Source organism: Pleurodeles waltl, chromosome 8 (assembly GCF_031143425.1).
Source record: "Pleurodeles waltl isolate 20211129_DDA chromosome 8, aPleWal1.hap1.20221129, whole genome shotgun sequence".
NCBI classification, from domain to species: domain Eukaryota; kingdom Metazoa; phylum Chordata; class Amphibia; order Caudata; family Salamandridae; genus Pleurodeles; species Pleurodeles waltl.
Genome location: NC_090447.1, coordinates 404,693,834 through 404,711,773, shown reverse-complemented (window position 1 = coordinate 404,711,773; position 17,940 = coordinate 404,693,834). Strand labels below are relative to the sequence as shown.

Here is a 17,940-nt window from a genome sequence, read left to right as displayed (position 1 = left end):
CCTTCCCTCACTCACTGGCTGACCGCAGGTCAGCCAGTGTGGGAAGGCAGCAGTCCCAGCCTCGTCACAGAGTGGGATGGGGTCAGTGAGACTGCTGACCCCACCCCACTCTGTGATGAAGTGTCACTGATTGACACTCGCCCTGGGCACTTCAGGGCTTAAACCTGAAGCACCCAGGTCAAAGTCAATGGGTGACGATTTCCTCGTCACCCAGGGGAGGGCCTCGAGGCACCTTTGCTGAGCCGAGGAGGTCACACCCAAAGGAGCTGTGACTTCCTCAGCTCAGCAAAGTTCGGATCAGGCAGCCAGGAGTCTGCGCAAATCGCGCACGTCTCACTCCTGGCTGTCTGAGCTGAAAATGAAGAGAGTCTGTCAGGCTGACCTTTGTTCAGCCTGACAGGCACTCTTCATGAGGGGCAAAAGGTGGGGGGGCGTGGCCCCTCCCCCCTAAAGGACGAGCCGCACGTGGTACTTACCCAGGCTCTTAGATACCCTTTGAGCACAGGACTAAAAGTAGATAAATCCTCAAGGGCAAAAGGACAGATTGATAGTTTCTCGCCCCCTAAGAGAATGGTTGAGCCCCTTAGCCTTATGCACACACAAAGAGAGGGGTGCTAGTGGTTGTCTGGGCAATTACATTTTTATCATAAATGTCTAAAAATTTATGCCTGGCTCTTTTCAAAACAGAGATTCACTTGTGAATAAAACCATTCACTGGCTATGCAAAGTCCGCAGTAATGGATCAGTAATAGGGAATGATGTGATGGCGGAAGTTACACAAATAAGCACAGCAACATTGACTACCTTGGAGTTAGATATGTGGATAACAAAATATACAAAGGATGAATTGCCCTGGAACAAAGAGTAGCACTAAACAACGGCTCCAATATATGTCTAAAAATCAACCCACCCCAAAATGCTCTCCCAGAGATTAGCAATGGGTTTGTATTGACACATAACGAGGTGCAAGGATTGCGAGAGGGTAGTTCATGCTCTTTGAGAAACTCGGACATAGATGGACTCCCTCAGGCACAGTGGCACAATAACGGTTAAAAGCACTACACGACGTGTGCTCCAAAGAGTGTAATTGGTTAAAACCTCCAGCGCCTCACAGGTGTGGCTTTCGAAGCCCAGACGGATTTTGCAAAGGGCCAAAACATGTACCACACTCCCAGATGGAAATCCAAGCGTTCTCCCGGTCCGGCCCGGTTCTAGTGGGTGGGCCACACCCACCCAATCATTACTTTTGGCCCTCCAAGTAACAGCAAAAGAGGCCACAGAGAAAGCTCTTGTTAAGTGCTTTCTCCATGTCGGCAAATGTGATATTTTTTTGCTTTTGTTTACTGTAATTAGCAGTCAGAGGTCAACGAGAAAGCTCTAGAATACATTTTATAGTGCATTGTTTTAATAATAACTGTTTTACTTATGAACTGATAGGGAGAAGAATACCACCTTTATATGGTTTTCCATATTTTCTACTGTCCGAGACAAATCTCTTCGCATGTCCATGAAAAGAAAACAGCCTGGACACGACCTTAGCTCATGTCTGAGGCAAGCTGCAGTAGGGAGGTGTGTGTTAGGGAAGATGAGACAGGGGTTTGTCTTGCCAGTAATGCAGCAGGTGCAGTGGCACCCGAGCCTAGGTTGTAGGCTACCTCTAGAAACTGGGCACACATTGGCCCACCCAAGCTCACCATTGGCCCATCCAGATATAAATTCCTGGAACCAGGCCTGCTCCCGGTCCACAAATACAACTGCTTCTAAACTCAGGATGGAAGCTATAGCTAGACTTGTGTTTGGAATGTGGCTGGGCTCCAGGCAAAGCTTAATGACCCTGAGTGGGGGGAATTTATTGACAACCATTATATTGTCCTCCTGCAGGAAACATCGGCGACACAGCCAACCTATAGGCCTGGTTAGCTTTCATTCTAAATCAATAGTATTCCTACTACCTCGGAGAGAGCTTTGGGAGTGTTGACTAATATGGCTAAAAAACTTGAACTCCTTCAAGGTGAAAGTCTAGGCTCTGATTCAAAGGACATACTGGTGATCATTTTGACATTCCAGAGTGCTGCCCCCATTAAACATATCACACTGGTAAACATATGTATCTATGTTCTGTCCAAGCCAATATTAAATCTCCTATCATACATGCGTTACACACTTTCCTAGAATCTAGAATACACCATACACGGCCCGTTACACAACTGCAATGCAAAATTCCAAGCTATTGAGCCCTTTTCTCCTTTAATGATAGTAGTAGATGAGTAGTGGGGCTTACCTGAGATTACAAGCAAACCACTTAAGAAATTACCACATGTTGCCACAGTTTTAGTAACCATATAGATGATATATTACTCAATCTAAGGTTATGGTTTTGTACAGTCGACATGAGAATTGCCGTACGTCTGGATAGTGATCATATTGTTCTTGTTACAGAGTTCCATGCTCACCTGTTTTGTAAACCTCAGGAACACATTAAGCACACCTTTCCGATGCCACTGGCGCTTACAAATAGCTAGGAATATAAAATGGGCTAACATCAGTGATAATAAATATGCTAAGGACAAGTTTATCAAGCATTGTTGGGTCATTGTGATTCACACGGACAGTGTAATCCTGGTGCTTTCAATTTTACTTCAATACATTATGACTGTTTTGAAACTTCAAAGCTTGTCTTTAAGAAACAATCTAGAAAGTTGCAAGTCAGAACTGCTTTATGTCCGTGGTATACCAAAGATTGTAGAGTGGCAAAGGAAGGGTCTGAGTGAGACAGTAAAGTAAGATGCTACACCAGGTATAACACGAGCCTGGAAGACTTATAAGACAATTCTGACCAACTCTTAAAAGAAATGAGAAGAAAACCAGTGGGCTGATCTAACAGGTGTATTGCATAAAAAAGACTATAGAGCTTTTTGGAGAATTATTGCCCCTGGCAGGATCTCTGGAATAATTACACCAGATGTATTTGTCCCGTCAGAGAAATGGGTTGTACAATTCTCTGCTCTTTATGATGCAAGGGACTTGGTGAGATCAGGCCCACATTCTAATACTGAGGATGGGTGTGTTCCCCTCCTGGTTCCTTCACTCTGCCTGGGGGCACCTTCACTTGCGTTTACCATCAAGGAGACTGAAGACTGCCCTTTTACATATGAAAAAAAAAAACGCTCCTGCCCTTGATAGCATACCAGGGGATTTGTTTCACTCAGAGCCAGACATATGGCTTTCCTACTTGAACAAGCTTAAGAATGCCATATCTAGTGGGGAAGAAATCCCGGAATCATGGTGCGATGTCATCATTGCTCCAATCTATAACAAGTGGCAGAAGACAGTCCTACAAATTATAGGCCTAGTAGCCATATTGATAGCACAAAGAAGATATTTTGCAGGTAAGTCCTCTTCTGGTTGCAAGACTGGATGGCAGTACAGCAGATCTTGTCGAATTTTCAGGCAGGTTTTTGCTGGAAAACAAGCACCATTGACCAGGTGTTTTGCTTCGTGACCATCTTTTGCAAGTCCATTTCTATTATTAAAGGTTGTCAATATGTAGCCTTTATGAACATGAGGGCTGCATTCATTCTAGTACCCACAGAAACGCTATGGGAGGTATAGGTCAATATGGAATGCCACAAGATCACCTTCTTGTCATAGTTAGACTACATTCAGGTACTTATGCACAGGTCAGGTGGAATACCCAAGGGGACTTGACTACCAGGATCCCTATAAAGTGGAGGGGGGAGACAAGGGTGTGTCTTGGCCCCTACGCTGTACTCTTTGTATATGAAGGGCATAGTGTAATTTGTTAACAAATGCCAACATGACACCCCTAAACTAGCCGGCACTAGTACCTCCCTGTTGCTGTTCACAAGTGATACTTGGGTTTGCAGGAGCTGTTGAATTATTTTGTCTATGGGGTTGGAGAATACTGCTGAGAAGTCTAAATTAATGGCCTTAAATCCCCATTATACATTTAGGAACAAGGAACTTTGACTACTTAGGTGTAAGGCTCACGGACATGCTTTCTTGGGATCTTCAGCTGTCAAAAATGAAACTCTATTCTTCTGCATAGATCAGCAGCCATTGTTAAAAAAAATTAAGTCATCATCTAGTAGGGCAGTCTCCCCAGGACTTGATGTATACGGGGCTGTGGCCCTTGGTGGAACATTGCATTGGGCAGAGATTTTGGGCTTTGGACGTGGTACTCCTTTGAAATGATCAGTAAATAGGTTAGTGAGATTTCTCTAACACACCTCTAATACCTTCCTGATGGGATTTGAACCGAAAAGGATTAATTACATTGCCCGACTTCAAATTCTGATATACTGGGTCAGAATTTTGATGACGCCCGCCATGGCCCCATACAGAGATGCTCTGGCATAATTATGCTAGAGAAGTGTTGCACTGCACCTTGGTTGAAAGCTGTAAAAATCATGTGTATCCTGTTAAAATAGAGGAGGTGTGAGAAAAACCCAGTAAAATGGGGAAAAACCCAGTTAACTGGGAAAAAGGAGTTTATTAGGACCTCATGCTCCAAGAAGTATGGTGTGAGTCAAAGTCAGATGGTCTGATTGGTAAATTCTTTAGCCCTAAATGTAGCCCTGTAATTTGAACAATTTCTTGATAGACTTAACACTTCTGAGGCCAAAACTTTGTATATTCATTTTAGACTTGGTATATTGGCACTTAAGGCCTTCTCATTTAAGTGGGAAAAGTTGGGGGAGAAAGTAGGGGGGATGCCTCTTCTGTCATAACACCTTGGAAACTGAGTCACACTTTTTGTTTTATTGAAACCGATGCAAAACCACGAGATCAAAGTGGATTCCCCCGATATATGCCCTAATCTGGATGTGAGATGCCACATGAAGGCCTCGCACCTATTAAAATTTGATACATCAGAATCAGTTGTCTTTGCCCTGTCACAATTTTTAAAGTGTGCATGGTATCTAAGATCTAGTATATTCTAAGCCTAGGATAGAGCTTCCCTTTTGCCCATAGACCGTTGTATTCATGAGGTTGTGGTTTATTATATGGAGGCATCTTAGCCTATAGGCTTGCTTATGATATATGTCGCTTTTCAACGTGTTGACTACCCAGATAATTAAGTTAAATGCCAAACTTGAGGCTAGGACTATGATATAAATATTGATATCATCTTTTTCTAAGCAATAGGATCTTTTAATATGGTTTTTTTCCTTTTAAATCTCTTTTATTTATAGTTTTTTGCATTACTCACTTTAGAACAGTTTGACCTTTTCATACCGTAGCCACTTGTATTTATGCATTATCTATGGCACATGTAGTGCCATATTGTTTTGGCTACCCTTCCCTACAAGACGGTTGATCAATTAGGATCTGAGACTTCTACACGGATGACAGCATTATTATTTTTCAAATATGATTTGGATTTTACCCATGCTAATTTCTTTGTATACCATGTGCATAGGTCCAGACGCACTAATCACTTTATGGTTGATTGACTTTATACTTCTCAAACTTCATGATGCCTGGCAAACTGTGATTTCACATATCCGCTATACTGGACTGTTTTATATTTGTTTAACTGATATAATATAATGTTATTTCATTGTAATACGTTGGTATTGTGCTGTACTTTTATGGTTGTTTACGACTGAAATAAAGTAATAAAGAAAAAAGAAGAAATGAAAGACTCTGGACACGAACAAAGAGGAAAGCACAAGAATATTCAGTTTGGAATGAAGATCACAAGAGAAAAGTGATAGATGCAGAAGTTTTATTCAAACAGTGTTGGGAAATCTTTGTTTACATTTCATATGTTTAACTTTAGAAATGTATGTTAAGTGATGATATTTTTTCTTTTTATGGGACAATATAGTTTGATTGCTTCTTGTTGGGACGAAAAAGTACTCCTCATGGAAATGGAGATGAAACCATACCCAGAGTGCATCAATTGTATTGATGGCTGAATCCCTAATTCTGATTTTTGCTGTCATAGGCAAACATGGATGGTGTGTGTGTGTGTGTGTGTGTGCCTTGACATAGGCCTGTCTCACAAATTGCCCAAAGGGTGCCCAAAGCGCTACTGCCAAAGTGGTCAGAGGTTACCGACTTTACCATAAATTAAGCAGCACAAGTGCAGTGGTGCCAGCATCCTGTGTAGTGATCAGAGTGAAGACCTCTTTTTTACCTTTGTCACTGGAGTGAGGACTACAGGTCCACTCATTTAAAGTTTGGCTGCTCTGTGCCTAACTCATCCTTGGCTTACATCAATTTGGTGTCTAGTGCTGTGAAGTGCATGTATGGTGTACATGTGCTGTGTGTATGTATGCCAGTGAGTGGTACAGTATATGAAGGAAGTAGTGCTTTACAGTGTGTGTATGTTATATGCATGTGCTGGGTCTTTGTATGCCGGCGAGTAGTTCAGTACACGGCTGACTCTGGGTTCCATTTTGGGAGACCCAGAGTTGCAAGATGAGACATGAGGAGAGGAAATAGAGGAATCTCCCCAGACACATTTGTGTATTGCTGCATTCCTGTAAACTAGGTGGGGCACACTGGAAAGACTTCCTCAGGACACTTCAAAAGGTTTTTTTGATTCAGAGAGAGGTCACATGGAATGAGCCTGGGCACATCTCAGGAAGGAAATGGGGCTGATAAGAGAATCATAAAGAGTAGGGCTGAAGACCTGGCTAGCCCTCAAATGTCTAACCTCCAGGTGCGAAATCCTAATCACTCTCATGTGGGGCTATCAGCTTGGGAGTCACTCCTGCTGTGACAGACTGCTTTCTAAAGGAAGAGAGAGCAAAGCAGTGAGCACTTCAAAAGGAAGGAAACTTGCAACATAAACTTCAAAGTCTCTGACTCTAATTCACATTTGCTGTACAGAAATGGACTATAAGAAGAGGACGTAGAAACCCCAAAAATTGTGAACTGTCAAGCAACAGTCTGGTTGTGCGAGGAGGAGAAGCTCTGCAAGACTTCTGCCTGTGATTAGGACTGGAGGCCAAGGTTTCTCCCAGCTGAGTAAGGGGACGTTACCCAAGGAATTCAAGACCACCTTCTGTGGCGCACCTGTACCTGCCTGCTTGCTAAGATCAGTGAGGAAGAGGAGAGCGCTGGAGGAGCCGAGGTCCAGTGGGGAATCCTAGTGAGTGGATTCTCTTAGAAAGGTGTGAGGAGACAGCTGCTGCACTGATCAGGTCGTTCCCCTATGTAGGGAAAGTCAGGGGCCCTCTTCTGGCAGAGAAGGGCCGCCGTGAAGTGAGTCGTGACTGTTGCTGTGTCGAACGTGTCCTCGCCCATGTGCAGCGAGGAACCGGCAATCCTGTATGCCAGGAGTAACCACTGTGAGGAAGTTGACGTGCTGAGTGGGGTCATAGCCATTGTACTGTCGAAAGTGGGCAAACCCTGTAGGTCAGGTGGGGCTGCTGTGAAGAGACTGCCATGCTGAGTGGGCTGTGACCCAGTTTGCTCTTGTGAGCCGACGACCCTGAATGCGAGGAGGGGCCGCCTTGAATAAATCTGCTGTGCCTAAAAGATCAGAGGCCTTGTGCAGTGGAGGGCCGGTGACCCAGCATGCCAGAGGGGGCCCCTGGATCAGGCAAGAAGTGTCATCTGGTCAGGATCGTCTCCAAAGGGGAGAGGCTGCTGTGGTTACCCTTTGAAGCCTGCACTGTGGCTGAGGATTAGCATCAGGACTTCCACACTTCCAAACCCTAAGACCATGGGGAGAGCCTGAAATCTTGCTAAGCTTGGTGGAGCCATGAATAAGTTCTAGTCGCTGCGGCTGTACCACTGCATGTGAGGAACTTGAGGTCTGCCAAGCACAGCTCATCTGAGATGCTTGCTGATAATTTACCGGACAGGGACGAGCTCAGGGTCTCCGGTTGCTGTAATCCGGCAAGTGCAGGTAAGACTGATTTTGGGCCAGTCGGCCTCGGGGAACCTGCTTGCCTGACACCACTTCAGTGCAGGAACACTTTTAATTTTTATACAGAGTAGAAGTGGGACTCCCAAGAGTCGGACTAGTGGGGCTTCACCTGAATGTCACCTGTAGTGAAAAGGGAATAACCACTACTGCTAGAAGCAGGAGCCATTGGGACTCAGGGAACCACCTAAGAAACACTAGAGTCCTGACCTCAAGGGACTGTAGAAGTGGATTGTGAATGTTGTATTTCCCGTTCTGGTGGTAGATGTAAAATAAACACCTATTTTTTCATAAAAACAAGTATATGATTAGACAAGCATTTGTTGCTGCTGATTGCATTTTGAATTGTGAGCCTGTGTTCACCTCCCTGTATCTACCTTCCCCCGAGAAGCCTTAGACTGCTCAACTCACTCTACTCCTGAGAGTCAAGTGCTGAGAATACTTGACCCAGTTGCTCAGGAAATATAGTAGGGCAGGCTCTGGGACATCAAGTCTCATCCCCCAAGGCTGTGCCCAACAGCTCCTGTTTGCCCCATGGCCCTCTGAATAGGGTTCTGACACTCCTCCTGAAGGGTAATGACCGTAATGCATCTAGCTGAGCAGAAACTTGAGAAATTCATGTGATTTTGTTGAAATCAATGAAATCACACCGATATTACAATTTTAGTGAATTTTTAGTAAATGCATAAGATTACAAAGTAAAAACATTGTTTGTTGTTAGAATGTCTGCACAGGATCAGGTGTAGGAGTTCCTCTAAATTTGGGTGTATTGATTGAGCCTTTGAATTCTTTATGGCCTTTCTTGGTCTTTGGTTGTGCTCCTTGGCTTTCATAGTGATGGTCAGGCAGTCGTGCTGGATTTTGTCTTTGATGTAAATAGGCTTCCCAGGACATAGATCATGCTACTAGGGGAAGTGCCAAGGTTCGATCTTTGAAATTACCATATGGTGTTAGCATATCCTGTAGACTAACTGAAAGGTTTCCAAGTTTTACTGAGCTGTTGCCTTGCGGATGTCACTGGCAGTCTCACTCTAAATGCAGGTTTCATCCACCTTGAATGCCTCCATGAGTAGTGCAGTTTAAAGGAAAAATTGCATTTATAGCATTTCTGTAACTTGTTCAGGCTGTTCGCATCCCGAAGTGCCCGGCCTCCAGTTGGAGCTATGGCATCTCCTACGGGCACTGGAGGGTTACTTCAACCAACTTTATGGTTCTAGTCTGGTGCCTGGGGAGATTCAAGAGGTCAGTAATCTTTAGATAGAGATTAATCACCAGAAACATTGCTACCAACGGTAGGTAGTCTTTTCTTCTCATGCTAATGGTTATTTGTATTGTATACAAAGACCCTGAAAAATAAAGGTAAGATAGTGGAATAAAGTGTCACAATTCTGAAACAGAAAAGTTAATCGTTGGGAGTGAAGGCTATTTAGACATAGAAAGCAAAAGCAGTGAAAGCAGACCAGCGTGGAGAAGGAAATATAATACTCCTCAGAACACATCAAAAACCTTTCAAACACTTCACCAATTGTAACAGAGTATATAGAATGACAAACAATGAGTAATATATTATGAAATCGGCCATGCCACTATGCAATGGGCTGTGATTGGCAGTAACAAGTTACAAGTTATAAATAGGAGGCCTCCCAGCGAGCGTTTCTGTTCTCCGTCTCCAGCTGGTGGTGTGCATTATGTCCATTGCAATGGTTGCATTATTCAAGCAGTTTGTCCCTTATTCTATTTTCTGCCATATATCGTTGTTTTCTGCTAAAAAAAATACGTTGTTTTTGCTTTCAGGACTCCGATTTTGACCCCATGAAGTTCAGAAGCGTGATTGAGTGCGAGAAGCCAAACAATGATTTAACCAGGTTTCGGGGTTACATGTGAGTGTTACCTTATCTTCTGTATTTTAAAAAAGCGTTGTATTTTGTCTAAAAACTAGATGCCATGGCAGTGGCACAACGCAAAATGATGCCCCCACCCCTGCAGAACGTGAAGAGGGACCACTGAGTCTCCCCTCCCTCACAGATATTCATTGGCCTGGGGCTGAATGGGGGAAGGGACGAGGAATCCCTGAAAGAATGGGGTCCCCGAGCACCGCAGGGGCTGCAGGGCCTGTGTTAGGCCCCTGTGCCGTGGATATTTCTGACCTGTCAACATTGCAGAACGCTGCCGGGCTCTGTCGATTTTCACACTTTGCTACTGCACTCAGCTTCTTTTTCCAGCTCCCTCCCAAACAAAACAAAAACCTCAAAATGTTATATTCTCTTTCGCATCCAACTTCTTAAGGGAATTGCTCTTCCTTCCAAATACTGAGAGCGTGTTTATCCAGTCAGACACTTAACCTCCACCGTTCCTGTAAGCAGATTTAGGAGCAGGTGTTGAGTTCTATAACCCTCCCTTGGCATCACCAGTGGCTTTCTGTGGGGGAATGGCTTTGGAATTATGATGTGTTTTTTTCACAATCTTGCGCCATAACCTTCCTTTAAAAATACTGATTTTCCAAATAAAGAAAATGCCACAGTTAACTTTTACAACCAATTGCGTTTTTATCCGAAGGGAAAGTGTGTCTAACCAAAATACCAGTTGCCCAGATTCACTAGGTTTCCTCCAGAGCTTTGTCATGCCTCTTGACCTTTTGCAGCAGCTTGGCAAGAGAGATTTAAGTACGTGCTCTTATTCATGCCAACACTCGCCCCGATTTCTTAAAACTGCAAGTGACATTTTTTTCCTTTCTGATCATATTTAAAGCCCTCCGTTATAGGGTGACCACCTGGCATTGAGGCAAATTCTGGACAGGACTGTAAAAAATTCAGGACAAAGGGTCAAAATTCAGGACAAAGGGTCAAAATTCAAGAACAAACGTCAGTTTTACAGACACACGCAAGAGAGGCCATGCCTCACTATGTTGTCAGTGCATTTATGTACTCTTTTTAAACATAGCACTATTTATTCACTGTGGGCCTTTTGTGATTGCCTCCTGGTGTGCTACATTCAGGTGTCACATTAAGTCCTTGTTCAGTAGTAAATTAATGCCCTTCACGGCAAGGCCATCACCCCTGCCCAAATCTACCCGATCTTTCCTGAAGAGAAAGTAACAGCAACATTTTGATTATGTTTCTGAAAATGTCAAAACCCCTGGCAAACAGTTTGGGAAACATTAAGGTAATTAACCTTATGCTAGTTTAAACAAATTGAACAAAAACATCTGGCTTACCCCAACCGCCCATGGACTTTCAACCTAATTTTTTTTAAAGCGACAGGGCAGATAGTGTGGGTGACAGTCTCACACCTAATGACAGGATGTGATGTACCCATAACTTGTCTGTAGTCTCACTGCACTAGAGTGTATGTTTGGGACTCTACATTTATCTCAGAAATGGGAGCCCGGACTACCAAAGATAATAAAAGAGTGGGATGAAATCGAGATCAAATGGGAGATCCACGGCAAGTAATTCAAAGGGTTGTTGCTAACAACTGGATAAATAAAGAAGAGAAGAACAAGGTGGGACAATTCCTAAAATCAGACAAGATGGGTCCACCAAGACTATTTGAAGGTATTGGGTACCTGGGGAGTTGTCTGCACACAGGAGCGAAACAGAAGGGGCACTGTCAAGTGGTTAAACAATCAACACCCATCCACCTTGGCAAACTCTTCTGGTGCAATGGTTCGCTGTTAGTGCTTGTGAAAGGTGAGCAGGGGCCAGACCCCTTGCAAGGTTGTGCAAGGCAATTGCCCGCTTAGTCCATGTCTTTATGTGGTTTTGAAATTGAGCAAAAGTCAAACTAGAGATCTGGGTTATCCCTAAGTGTCAAGTACACATAGAATCTTCAAAATATTTGGGATGTAAATTGCACAAACAAAATTTACAAATTTTAAAATGTAATTAGTGTTTCTTTAACATATGGCACTGTTTTCGCCTTCATACACAATTAGATCTCAGATTGAACTGGGAACCAGTTACCTTTTGATACCTAGTGATTAATATCTACCATTCTTACACTGATTTCCAGGATGAAAATCTCGGCAGAGCGAACGGTCCCTCCAAGCCCAGTTTGCTTTTTGGTCTTCTCTTCTGCTTTCTGTAGAGGCCATGAGGCACTAGCGAAGATGGTGTGCTCCACCAATGATAGTATTATTTTGCAAACCTTCCCCTGCTCGTCCTTCATTCCTTCTTCAGACAGGCCACACATCTGATTTGGTCGCTGCAGCGCCATCGGGAGCTCTTTCCACTCTAAAGCTAACTGTGACTGCGGGTGGATTAGATCTTCTGGACTTAGAATGCTTTTATTCAGCTGCAGATGTCCAATGGGTGGCTCACTGGCTTTCTGCCCACCTACCTGCATGAGATGGGGTTTACCAGTAAAGACTTTTAAGGAAGGCTTAATGCACTGCTCACCGTTTCCTACTGATCATTCTATCGATCACCATCCGTGGTTATCATGCATGGCTTTCTCTTGCCTTGCCAGAACCTGTAAACTCACTGACTCGAAGAAACCCTATGCTCCTGCACTACCTTTGCTAAGCCTTCCCACTCGCACAGGATGGCTGTGTTCAGAGCATCTCCATCAGTGGCATGTTGCAGGTGTCTTAAAGTTGGGGACTTTGTTTCTGAACAGTGAGCTACTAAATTTCCAAACCCTTGTGGCAGACTACCATCTTCCCCCCGGTCAACTCCTTACTTACAACCACCTTAAATAATCATTAAATGCCCTATTTCATGTCTGCTACCTAGCACTAACCCTACAAGAGGTGTGCCAGAAGCTCTGTACCATAGGAAATGGTGGCAAACTGATAGAATGGGTGTACAGACCTATCCTGCAACATGGAAACCACTCCAGGTCTTCTTGTCATACTACCTGGGTGACTGATGTAGCCAAACCTCTGCAAGATATGGACTAAAATACTGGACTTTCCCCACAAAGTATCCCACAGCTGTCACTTTAAGTAAATTCATAGTGCTTCCTTGTGAATGCATTCTGCCCGTTGCTTGCCATTGGCCTTGTGGTTTGTAACTCACAATTTGTTGCTTTCAATTTGCTGGCTTTATTTGTTTTAGGCTATGCAGCTTGAATTCGTCCCTTGCCTTGCCAAAACCTTATTTACAGTATCCTGCCGAGTGACCCCTTTCTGTAAACAGGCCTGTAAATCTTGTTCTTATCTTATCATATTTGCTGTGCATTCAAAGAACAAAGTCAAATGTCAGGCTCTGTCTTCGGTGGGAACTTAGTGTTTACTTTCCTTTCTCTGACTTCAAGTGAGAGGATTTATGCAACAATCTTGCTGGATACTGTGGTTAGGAAATAGTTTTTTCTATCACATGACAACATTTAAATAGACTTCAGAATATATCAGAATTGCACCCTAATTTGTATCACTCCACTTTACGCCACTCCATGCCACTGTTCTCTTCTCCATTCGGAACCACTCCACATTATGCCACTGCTCTCTATGCTACTTCACACTATGCCTCTCTACTCTACTCTGTACTACTCTACTCTAAGCCACCGCACTTTGCGCCTCTCTACACCACTGCGCTCTGCTCGTCTGCACGCCATACCACTCCAGTCCAGGCAACACCAATCTAATCCGCACAACTCCACTCTCTGCCACTCTGCAACGCTGCACTGTACGCCACTGCACTCTAAGCTAATACACTCTATGCTAATGCACTTTACTCTGTAACACTCAACTCTATGCCCCTGCACTCTACATCAATACACTGTACATCATTCTAATCTACTCTGCACCTCTGCACTCTATGCTATGGCACTCTACACTACTTTACTCTATGCCATCACACTCTATGCCACTCCACTCTAACCTGCACTTCTCCACTCTAAGCCACCTCACTCTACTGTGAAATAATCTACCTTATGCCACTGCACTCTATGCCACTGCATTCTATGCCACTGTACTCTACCCTGCACCTCTCCACTCTTTGCAACTGCACTCTACTCTGAAACAATCTATTCTACGCCACTGTACTCTATACCACTCTGACCACTGCACTCTAGTTCAATGCACTCTACACCACTGCAAGCTGACACTCTGCAACACTGCTCTGGCCGCCACTATACTCTTCACCACTCTGCCCTGTACTACTGCATTTTGCACCAATATACTCTATTCCACTGCATTCTATGTCACTCTACTCTGCCCAATGCCACTCTATGCAACTGCACTCTACACCATTGCACTCCAAACAACTGCACTGCCCTTTACTCTGCACCACTGTACTCTATGCCACTGTTCTCTGTACCACTCTACACCATTGCACTGACACTCTACTCTGCAACTCTGCACTCTACAACACTCTACTCTATGCCACTGCACTCTAGGCACTATACTCTACTATACACCACTCTATGCCACAAGTCTACTCTACACTCTATGACACTGCACCACTCTGCATTACTGCACTCTCTGCTACTCTATTGTATGCCACTGTACTCCACTGCACTCTATGTAACTCTACCCCATGCCACTGCACTCTGCGCCAATGCACTCTAAACAACTGCACTGTACGCCACTGCCCTCTTCTCTGTACCACTGTACTCTACGCCACTGCTCTGTGCCACTCTACTCCACTCTACATCACTGCACTGACACTCTACTCTGCAGTGTTGCACTCTCCACCACCGTACTATACACCAATGTACTATGTACTACTGCATTCTATGCCACTCTACTCTGCATCACTCCACTCTACAGCAATTTGCCCTACTCTGCACCACTCTACACTACACCACTGCACTCCCTGCAATGTGAGTCTACTCTGCAATCTATGCCACTGCACCACTCTACACTACTGCTCTCTCTGCTACTCTATTGTATGCCACTCTTCTCCACTGCACTCTATGCCACTCTACTCTGTCCCATGCCACTGCACTCTAAACCACTGCACTCTATGCTAACGCACTCTAAACAACTGCACTGTACCCCACTGCACTGTACTTTGCACCACTGGGCTCTACGCCACTGCTCCTATGCTACTCTACTCCACACCACTATGCCACTAGCTTTAAGCCATGCTGAACAGCAGCTACTCTGGTGTATAACATGGCTAATGGCTAAAACACATTAGCAAAGCCAATAACTCTTTCGTAGATGAGAACTATTGGCTTTGCCAATGTTTGTTAGTACTATGAGGTACTGAGGTACCGAGGTACCTGAAAGAACTGTGATAAAATACAATTACATCATAAAGGCTGCTACAAAATGCGCAAATACATTTTGGTTAAATAAAAAAGTGCTTCTCAAATACAGATTTGAATAATATACAGTTTATACCTAGTGATACATTTTTTTATAACACTCCATTAAAACCACACACGCCACAGCTCACCTTGGAACACCATTACAATACGTCTCTGAAAGAAATATATTTGCCACCAGAAAACTTCAAGTGACTCCTTTTAGTAAAGTCAATGCAGGTTTTCAAGCCCCTTTGTATTTGCAGTTTTACCAGTTGCCCACATTTGCATGTCTTTAGGGAAGGAGACCCCCTGGCAAGAAGGCCTTTTCTTATCTGTCTGCCCCTCCCTCCCTCAGAGCACAGGAGACCCCCTCCCTTCCAGCCCAGCTGGGGAAATTCCTCTGCCCGTAATTTCGCCCTGCCTCCGTTGCCCTTTAGGTGAAAGGCTAAAATTAGGGACAAATGCCGTCCATTAAAGCTTTCATCACGGACAACGGACAGCAGGGCGAAATTACGGACAGTCCATGAAATTTATGGACGGGTGGTCACCCTACTCCGTTACCTCACTTCTAAGGCTCCATTGTTTAAAGAAATACTATTTTCATCCTCGACCTCTGGGTACCACACTTATCTCTGGACTGTGGAACTGCCTGTCAGCAGGCAGTCTGGTCAGATCAGTGGGAGCTGTCGCGAGAGTCTTTAGCACAAAGTAGCAGACTGATATTGGCGGGTAAAGAAGGGAAGAAGGATGGTCACTGTGTATGGGATACACCTGGGATTGTTATGCACGGATTCTATATGCTTCCAGTTTTATGGGGGTTTACTAATGTCTCTATAAGGAGGCCTGGATTACTGCTATGGACGTATAGTGTTTAAACACACATTTCTACTGTGGCTGCTTCTGTGGATCACCCAGCTGCTAACTGTGCTTCGTGTGTAATTGTAATAGTATTTACAGTTTTAGTATTATTATGAGTTAATTTGAGCCGCGGATATGAGAGTTTTTTAGTTAGATTGACTGGAGTAATGGAGGGGTGGAGGAGGAAAGAAATCCAGAAGTGTTAATTGGGAGTATATCCCTCATTTACTCATCCCAAAGGCTTGGGATGAGTGAAGGGGGATGGAGGAGGGAAGAGTCTGTGGAAGGGATAGGGAGATCATAGTAGCAAGGTGAGAAAAATGAGGGCGAATTTAGTAGGGTTGCATTTGGGAGGAGTCAGAGTGGGAATGGAGGATAGATTGATAGAGACATGAAATATGATGATAGATAGATAAGTGTGATAGGATGAGAGCAGGACTCATAGATATCTAGTATAACAACCCACCCAGGAGCCATGCAATGACCCACGAACATGCCAAGCACAGAACAACATACACACACACATACATACACACATGAATACACGCACATATGCACACATATAGGTACATACAATACATAATTAGAACCATGGGTAAATATACTTAGTCAAACAGGTTTTTACTCCTTTTTTCGAGTAGAGATACATAGTTATATGGAGGTGTTGATAATTTGTTTATTAAATGTACTACTTAATGCAGAATGCTTCAATTTGGAGACTAAGACTGAATTGGGGAGTGTTTGAATGTTTATTTAATGGACTCTTCAGTCTATAACATTGAAGGATGTGCTGGAGTTTGACCCTTAATACCTTTTTAAGTAAGTCAGTTGCAAAGCTCAGTTTATTATTCCTCACACACGTTTTAATGCAGTGCTTAATTTGAAAAAGAAAAAATACAGAGTACCATGGCCCTCCTCTGGAGACCACTGAAGCTTGCACCTCCTGTTGCCTCTGCCAGCGCTACCAATGACAGTACCATTAAAACTACTAACATTGATACTCCTAAGAGTATGACAATTCTTACTATTCCAGGCCTCAGAGCTATAAGGATGGCTTGGCTACAGGGTATTAGTCATTTCAAATATATATTGAATTAATAAACAACTTGTTGTGCTTATCTCTAAATTTGACAGATAGCTCCTCCATGTTACAGACTGTCATAAGTACTGATGTTGACAATTAGGTGCTAGCGCATAGCACTAGAAACCACTGGCTTGAATTAAGCACTGCTTTAGAGGCTTCTTTTTAAGCTTAATACAGAGCTGGAACAAAATTGACAGAGGAAATGCCAGATGATTTAAAAGCTGCTATCCCAGGGATTGAACTGAATTTTTTTAATATGCTACTTCTACCCAAAGGATCAACTATCCAGTCCGAGTAGTATAGCGGTGTAAAACAAATGTCATCATCAACAATATCTGCAGAAGCAGACATGTAATGAATTTAAGTTAAACAGTCAGCATTCATATCAAGACCAATTGTATTTCATTGTTTCTTGTATATGTGTCTCAGTTACTGAGTTTTCAGTATCTAGTTCCAACTAAGTACTCAGGATGACCACCACAGGATGTTCATATGGCTCGTAACTGGCATCATGCTCAATGTTGCAGAAGAGTTTAAATTTTTGCTTTCTTATAGGTTGCCGCATACAAGACAGTGCAGCTGTCTGGTTTGCAAAAGACATCTTCGGGACATTCAGAAAGTTGACCTAGGAATGCATTCTGCCTGTTGCTTGTCATTGGCTTTGTGGTTTATAACTCAGAGATTCTTGCTTTCCATTTGCTGGGTTTATTTGTTTTAGGCTGGTCAGCTTGTGTTTAGACCTGCCCTTCCCAAAACCTTATTTACAGACTCTTACCAAGTACTTCCTTTCTGTAACCAGGCCTGTAAATCTTGTTCTTATCTTGTTACATTTGCTTTGCATTCAAAGACCAAGGTCAGATGCCAGCGATGTCTCCCAAAGGCATTTGTTTACTTT

At 43.7% G+C, this 17,940-nt stretch overlaps 1 protein-coding gene across 1 annotated transcript in view; it reads left to right on the top strand.

Moving 5' to 3' along the window:
- The window catches only part of ATP10A (ATPase phospholipid transporting 10A (putative)), a 1,009,168-nt gene that overhangs the window by 463,760 nt on the left and 527,468 nt on the right, over positions 1-17,940 (top strand). The window contains exon 3 of the mRNA XM_069204275.1: positions 9,701-9,786. Coding sequence (XP_069060376.1) covers positions 9,701-9,786 — 86 coding nt within the window. The remainder of the gene's footprint in view (positions 1-9,700; positions 9,787-17,940) is intronic.